The sequence below is a fragment of the Lampetra planeri genome, chromosome 44 (assembly GCF_965212315.1).
Source record: "Lampetra planeri chromosome 44, kcLamPlan1.2.h2, whole genome shotgun sequence".
NCBI classification, from domain to species: Eukaryota; Metazoa; Chordata; class Hyperoartia; order Petromyzontiformes; family Petromyzontidae; genus Lampetra; species Lampetra planeri.
This window is the reverse complement of record NC_136150.1, coordinates 7,798,477-7,806,687: the sequence shown is the minus strand read 5'-3', so window position 1 is coordinate 7,806,687 and position 8,211 is coordinate 7,798,477. Positions and strand designations below refer to the sequence as shown.

At 50.6% G+C, this 8,211-nt stretch overlaps 1 protein-coding gene across 1 annotated transcript; it reads left to right on the top strand.

The window, feature by feature from the left end:
* Positions 1–1,668: 1,668 nt before the first annotated feature.
* LOC144732893 (caveolin-3-like) lies at positions 1,669–6,536 on the top strand. Its single transcript, XM_078614556.1, has 2 exons — positions 1,669–1,833; positions 4,266–6,536. The coding sequence occupies exons 1-2, from the start codon at positions 1,750–1,752 to the stop codon at positions 4,599–4,601; spliced, it is 420 nt and encodes a 139-aa protein (XP_078470682.1). The 5' UTR covers positions 1,669–1,749; the 3' UTR covers positions 4,602–6,536.
* Positions 6,537–8,211: the final 1,675 nt, after the last annotated feature.

The window sequence follows — 8,211 nt, the reverse complement described above, 5'->3', positions numbered from 1 at the left end:
TCCCTAATGGCATATGGTACTTATTTGAGGCTGAGTCTACCTAGGGGAGGCCCAGGACCGGTTCAGATAATCGTCACTGATGTTGGTGGCAGTGAGCGGGAATTGATCTCGGGTCGCCGGGTTCGTAGCGCAGCGCGCTCACCCCGACACTACCGCTCACCACCAATGACTGCTCGCACACACACGCACACGAAAACCCGTCACGTGAAGGTTATTACAGTTCCGAACTTAATTAGCATGAATCCCAGCTCTGAGAATGAAAAGTTATCGCTTTGAACTGACGAACATCAACAGCCGTATGCAGCGGTGTGGCAGGGAAGTGCTGCCCTCTACTGTTGTGTGGGTCACACGGCGTCACAAAAAGTCAGACCCCCCCCTCAAATATGACGTCACAAAGCTCTGCCCCCCCCCAACCATATTTCCATTTTGAAATAAAACATGCTTCAAATCGTTTTTAACTATTGTCATTGTAGTGCGTATTTAATGTGGCGCTGCACTCTGATGTTGTAGGAGTGTTGTCCTAAACCCCCCCCCTCGTCCCACATCGTCACAAATGTCTGACCCCCCCTCCTAGGTGCGTGACGTCATTTATGGACGGCCCCTTAGTAGGTCTGCGATACCCACTTCCGTGCGCCGTTCTCTTCCCAAGAAGGGTCGCACCGCGTTGCGAGAAACCAGAATTAGAATTTGTCCATCCGACGACCGCGTGACGCCGATGGCACAGTCGGAATACCGTTTCGGGGGAAACAGCAAAAGGAAACTAAAACAATTATGTATTTACTGTCCTGTGTATTGAACTTCTTTCGCACCGCGTGGTGTTCAGCGTTGCGGGAGAAGGACGATGAACCAAACACAAAACAGTCAGTTCTGAAGTCGGGTTTTGAATCTTACAACAACAAATATAAAGACATCATTCAAGCAATCCTTCATTTTCTATGCCTCAATAAAGTGGACTCCTGTTCTCATTACCATGGAACGGGCCATTTAACCCCCCCTTCCCCCGTAACAGCAACTGATCAGGTTAAAGTGCCACCCTGCTCAACGAATCGCATGCGAAAGTTAAGTGGTGAATACAAAAAACATATCAAATAATTCAGACTTTGTCTTATCGACAGACCTGTTCTTCACCTGAGGACCGCTGCTTGCGTTGTGGCCGAAACGTCTAGAGAATTATTTTATTATGTTTTATTTTTATTATTTTATTATTTCCATTCTACGTGACTTTACCGAAAGAACCAAGAAGATATCAAATCAATTAACAAAAATATATATAACAATAGAGAAATGGTTACGGGCACATCCAGACACAGTTGTGTCGACAGGCATCTTGATCAGGCGATTCCCAGGGGAGAGTCTATCCAGAGGACAACCACGACATCGACTCGCCCCCCGCAAAGTGGCAGCTATGTTATCGACCCTCGGCGCGGGATGATGGCTTGATGATTCTCTTTGTGTTTCAGTTGTTGTGCGCGCGGTTCGAATCAGCAACTTGTGCAAGGCGAGGCGACAAAGTCGGGAAGGGAGGAGCTGCGTCAAACGCTTGGGTCTGTCTGTCGCCTGGAAACGATCACACACGCGTGCGTGCGGGGCCGTGACCGCCTTTATAAGAACGGAACGGAGTTCGCTTCTCCACGGCTCTTTGCCACTGCACGCCAGAGCGGACACGCAGAGCCAGCAGCCCCCCCCCCCACCGACACAGACAGCCCCCCCCCCAGCACCCCCATCCCGATCGAGAGCCACACGGCAGACATGGAGCCCAGGTCAATCCCAGATGCCGCCCTGCCCCTTGACTTGCAACACCGGGACCCGAAGGACATGAACAGCCACGTGCGGGTGAGTTTTCCGCACTGCAGCCGTGCTCAGGATGTGTCGCTGCATTGTGCCATAATCAGCGTCATCGTTATCAGCATCATTATCAGCAGCATCATCATTATCAGCATCATCATAATCATCATTATCAGCATCATCATCATTATCAGCGTCATCATTATCATCATTATCAGCATCATCATAATCATCATTATCAGCATCATCATCATCATTAGTGTCATCATTATCAGCGTCATCATTATCAGCGTCATCATTATCAGCGTCATCATTATCAGCGTCATTATCATCATCAGCAGCAGCATCATCATTATCAGCGTCATTATCATCATCATTATCAGCGTCATCATTTTCAGCGTCATCATAATCAGCGTCATTATCATCATCATCAGCATCATCATCAGCGTCATCATTATCAGCATTCTCATCATTATCATCATTATTATCAGCATCATCATTATCAACATCATCATCATTATCATCATTAATCAGCATCATCGTCATTATCAGTATCATCAGCAGCATTATCATTAGTATCAGCAGCAGTAGCGGTGGGAGCAGTAGCAGAAATGCATGTATGTTGAACTTATTTCGCACCGTACGTAGCCAACCGCGATAATCGTAGGTGCGGGGGAAGGACAACAAACTAGATACAAACATAACTTCTAAAGAAAAACGTTTTCAATCGAGATGATTTAAAAGCGCACAGCTCCAGTGGCTTCGTAATATCGGAAGCGAGAGCGTTCCAGACGGCCGCAGAAGCGCGTCTGAAAGTGCGCGATGCGGTGACCGTCTTTGTTCGATGGCCATCCAAAAGCCGCCGCCGCTGCTGCGAGGATGATCGGAATTCGCGTGATGATTTCTGCTCCTTGATGAGTTCAACAAGGTATCGTGGTTCATTTGCGGCCAGCACTTTGTGTGTGGTGAGCGCTACCTTACAATGTAATAATTCAGCAACCGGAAGCCAATGCAGTTCGGCGAGCACTGGACGGAAAACAACCTCTGACCACTGCGTTGGACATTCTCAATATCAATTCGTAGACACTCGCGAATAGGCTGAAAACATCTTAATATTTGTGCTTTGTTTAAACCCCATGCAGGAGGACCCTCCGATGACTCCTCGTGACATTTGATGTGCGTGCTATTGATACTGATCAATCGAATGTTGTATGTATGTTGCACTTCGCACCGTACGTAGCCAACCGTGCTAACCGGTTGTGATGTGCCACTGAGCTATGTAGCTCGTGTTCAGAAACGACCTAGACACAAATGACAGCTCAACAAAGTGACGAATCACGTGGAAATGTACAGCAGCCAAATACTCTAAACGCGTGACGTTGATTCCAAATGTGGAGGGGAAAACCTGAGGACCCGGAGAGAGAGACACTAAGAACATACAGCAGGCGTCAAGGTCGGGATCGAACCCGAGACGTCCTGTACACCAGGCGAGGGAGTTAACATCTCGCCACCGCGGTTCACGCGAAAACATGAACGCCTATGTACGCCTGTTCCATTCCATCCTCGCACTCACGACCTTAGTGCCAGTGGAGAGGTTTGCTCGCCAGGACGAGAGACGCTGCCGCTCATTCCGTCCGTTGTTGCTGGAGAGCGACTGCTTCTAACTGCCCAGTAGTGTCCTTCCAACACCACGCCCGGCTGCCAGCGGTCATGTTTACACACCGCAACAAGTACTAATTTGAGGCTGAGTTGACCTAGAGGAGGCCGGTTCAGATAATTGCCATTGGTGTTGGCCGTTAACAGGAGTCGAACTCGTGTAGCCGGGTTCGTAACGCAGCGCGCTAACCACGACACTATCAATAAAAATACCCCCCCCCCATTCCCTACTAAGTGACGGTGACGTCATCATGGGGCCTGTGCCAGGCCAGGTGCACTTTGAGGCCACGTGAAGTGTCGAAGGCTCGCTAACAAGAGGTCACGGGACAGGCCCACACGCTGTATTTTCGCCACCCGGCGCTTCGCTCGTTGTTGTGAGCGTCGCTCCTCTGCCCTCCGTTGTTATTGGAGGGCGACTGCCTCCAACTGCCCAGCAGCGTCCTTCACGAGCCTCCTCCACAGAGGCCGACCTTGACACCACTGGTCCCGGTCATCCGCGGCAGGTCCACCTCGGCTCCACATCTTCCTGCAGCATATTAGTCCCTCGCTTCTCCAACCCACGCCGCGCCCATTTAGCCATCCTCCATCTGGCCAAATAGAATCCGCGTGGGCATGCTGTGGCTGGGCATGCGGGCTACGTGACCCAGCCAACGCAGCCTCGCCTGCCGGACTCTAGGAGGCCAAGATGGCCAGACGTGGTTCTGGGCCCTATCAACTTGTGTTGGCTTTTCGGTGGGACAGTGGGAGGATGGGGTAAGGGGTGACACCTCTTTGTCGTAATCTCCCTCTCTGTGTGTGTCCGTGTCCACGTGGCCACGCGGCAGGTGCTCTTCGAGGACGTGTTCGCCGAGCCGGAGGGTTCGCACAGCATCCCCGGCGTGTGGAGGTGCTCCTTCAGGACCTACAACGGCGCCAAGTGGTTCTGCTACCTGCTGCTCTCCGTGCTGTGCGCCGTGCCGCTCTCGTGCTGCTGGGGCTGCGACTTCGCGTGCGCGCAGTTCTACCACGTTTGGAACGTGGCGCCGTGCCTGCGCATGTGTCGCATGAACATGCTCTGCCTGCAGATGTTCTGGTCGACGATCGTGCGGTGCGTGTGCGAGCCCCTGTGCGAGACGTGCGCGCTGTGCTTCTCGCACATCAAGATCAAGGGGAAAGCTTAAGCGGAAAAAGTTGGCGAGTCAACACAAAAAAGCACACGCGCACGCGCGCGTCCGCACACATACAGACACGCGTACGCACGCACACACGTACGCATACACACATACACACGCGTACGCACACACCCACTCACACACACAGACACACGTACGCATACACACATACACACGCACGCACACACGTACGCACACACACACACGTACGCACACACACACACGCGTACGCAAACGCACGCACGTACGCACACACGCACACAACGATCATCCGTGTAGCCTTAACAGACTGTATGAGCAAGTTTTGTTCGCGAGCACATATGAAGCCCGGCACGGGACACGGGAGGGGGGAGTGGCTAGCAGCACGCCCGGCCGCCTTTGTCTCTCTAGTGGCGATGTTTACACACTGCAACAGGTTTGCACACCCTGATTAGCACGATTAGCACAGTTGCCTACATGCGGTGCGAAAGAAGTTCAACATAGATACACGCGCGAACACACGCATGAACGCACACACGTACATACACACGCACACACCCTTACCAACGTACACACACACGTACGCACACTTCTCGCGGATGCAATGTCCACGTAGACGGCTGTGATCGGTGCCAGGTTAACGCAGGGGAGGGTGGCATTAGTGGCCTTGGAAATTGAAGGCCCCTCCAAATGGCACGCGACCCATGCGGTGCTGTTCCATCTTGCGGTCAAAATGCATTGCAGTATTGGTGCGCTACGAGACATTTCTCTGTGCACTGTAATAGTTTCGTGATTAAAGTTTATTGCGCCTCCGAATAGCACGGTTGGCTACGTTCCGGTGCGACGCAAGGTGAACGTTCATACTTGCGTGTTACGCAAAGCCACGTGCGGATATTAAACTATCTGTGTTCCTTGTTGAGACTCGAGCTTTCTAATCCGTGTTTCATATTTAACTAAACAAACTTGAGCTGATGATAATCTTCAAGACGGATAGCAATGGGGTGATTTGTATCGGGGACAGGTGCTGCTGGGGAAACGGGGAAGGGAAACGATTGAATGGACAAATAGGGCCGTGCCCAAAATATTCGTAGCAGCCCCGGGCCCCCATGAAGCCAGGGGAGGGAGGGGGGGCTCCACAACACCCGCGTGTGATCCACCAATCCTCGCTGCTTCCTGCACTGCTGAAATGTACAGGCCACGTGAATATCCACCACGGCCCGGCTATATTCAAGATTGTTATTGCTCCTCCACCCCACAAAGTGAAATGTAGCAGTTATGCCACATGTGAATGTGTCGTAAACCCACCTCCATCCGACGCAGCCAATGAATGACGTTTTGTCACGTGAACAAAACGTGCCAGTCAGTTAACTACTTCAGCGCCACCCGTGGTATTTGAGAGCAAACCCACAGCCCCAAATTTCAGAGTCAAAACATTGAATGAGACTGGAGGAATCCGATGAGCTATAAAGCTATTTTTCACAGGTGTCCAGTAGGGGCGGGTCAGAACGTTATAAACAACAAACAGTTCAAAAACACGATGGGAGTGCAAAGTATAGGAAAGGTAAACACGTCACGGAAACTAAATATACATTTACAATTGATTTTACGACGTTTCGCCGGTGATTTACAGCAACCAGAATCATCAGGCGATTGCCATAAAGAAGACGACAACTTTACGATGAAAGAATATCGGTCGCGAACGCCTGCGTGATAAATGTAGCAGTCACACGTTGCACCATTGTGACGATTGGTAACCAGGGCAGGTAACCAGGGCTGTGGTGGTATGGGGGGGTCTTGACGGCTTTGTACGGCTTTTGTTTTCAGAGTTGTGTAGGGGCGGCTCCTCGGCTGTTGTAGTAACGCCGCGCTTTAAAATGACGGTTACGTAAATAATACATGGGCATATCGTGAACGCACCTTTCTGCATGCGATGAAATAAAAGGAGGAGCGTATCCGTCGTTCTCATTGGCTATGATGTTTTTGTTTTTTATCGAGGAGGATGAATGTGCCAGAACACACGTGAACACTCGTTAATTGACTGATAACAACTTGATATATAGAGAACTGCAGAGATTTGGGGGAAATTTGGCACTGCCTGACGGCGTGGCTGCTGCTGAGTTCCTGCTCCTCGGCTGTGGTTCCTCCTCCTGGCGCCTCTGAGTCGTCCCCACCCCTCCCCCTTCTCTCTCTTTGAGTCGCCCCTCCATCTCTGAGTCGTTCTCCCTCTCTCTGAATCGCCCCCCCCCCCTCTCTGAGTCGCCCCCCCCCCCTCTCTGAGTCGTCCTCCCTCTTTTTTAAATCCTTTATATTAAGTTCACTTGCTTGCTTGCGCGCTTACGACCGTGCAAATCTTTCGGTCGTTTTTTAACCCACTTCCCGAGATCCAATCGAGCTGACATTTTGCACACAGACTCGTTGTGTTTGACAATTTATTTTCGTGAAAATTTTTTTCCATAACTTTACACTTTTTAGGAAAAAAAATTATATTTAATTACCAATTGCTTAATGGTGGCAGGCAATCATCTGACCCATAGGTGGCAGCCATCTCAAGCCAGAGGACGAGAGGACTCTAGCCGCCACGCATATAAAGGATTTATAGTGAAAAACTTTGTTTTAACGGGTTAATTTTTCTGAGTCGTTCTCTCTCTCTGAGTCGTCCCCTCTCTCGCTGAGTCGCCCCCCCCCTCTATCTCTGAGTCATCCTCCCTCTCTCTCTCTGAGTCGTCCTCTCTCTGAGTCGTCCCCTCTGTTTCTCTCTCTGAGTCGTCCTCTCTCTCTCTCTCTGAGTCGGCCTCTATCACAAATTGTGGGTTCAACGAATACATTCAATTAAAATGCTTTCCCAGTGACCCTACAAGTTCCTAACCATTTACACTGACATGCACATTTGTTGTGGGTTCATTCTATCAGTAATAGTATTATTATGCTCGAGTTTATAACCGACAGTTACATCTTTACAACTCTTACTGCGTATAAAATGACACCAACCCACGTGCTCATGTTGTGTCGGCTGGTAACGCGTTGAAAGACAGCGCCCATTCACCTTTGAGTGAAATAAAACTGCAGCGGGCCGCTAACCACGCGCGTTGCGGCTTTTACAACACAACAATCCGAGCCGTCATCGATCCTCTCCTGGATCAAAGCCTCCGCCAGCTTCCGCCAGCCGTCGCCTTCTCTCATGGACCCTGCAGACCTCTGGGTTTGATCTTCGACGAAGCTCATGGCCCACCCTAAAAACCGCATCCACTGCACAAACCATGGCAGATGTGGATACCCGATGCACCATTTACTTGGAAGTAAATCAATAAAACTCTCCAGTAGTGTGCTACTGTGGTCATTCAGAACAGGGTGCACACCATATAACGACGCAATGCCCCGATCCACAAATACGAAGGAGACATCACAGCGATTACACAACTTCGCTGAAATTGTAGCTGTTGCTCGCATCTACAACATCAGCCCGTTCTAAAGAAGAACATGGACCCTACGTTGTAGGTAATCCATCTACCGCCCGAACACGATCCGAATGACTACGCTCCATCTCTATGGCCCTCCCTTGGCTGGTTCCCACTCCAATGTGAGTCTCGAGTACAAGCCCTCATTCCATTTTAGGACGTGTCCTAACCCAGCCTTGCCCGAC

Excerpts from the sequence above, each read along its gene's own strand:
- LOC144732893 (XM_078614556.1), top strand. The coding sequence starts at position 1,750 with ATGGAGCCCAGGTCAATCCCAGATGCCGCCCTGCCCCTTGACTTGCAA. Across the intron at positions 1,834-4,265 it reads ACATGAACAGCCACGTGCGG|GTGCTCTTCGAGGACGTGTT; the intron begins GTGAGTTTTCCG and ends GCCACGCGGCAG.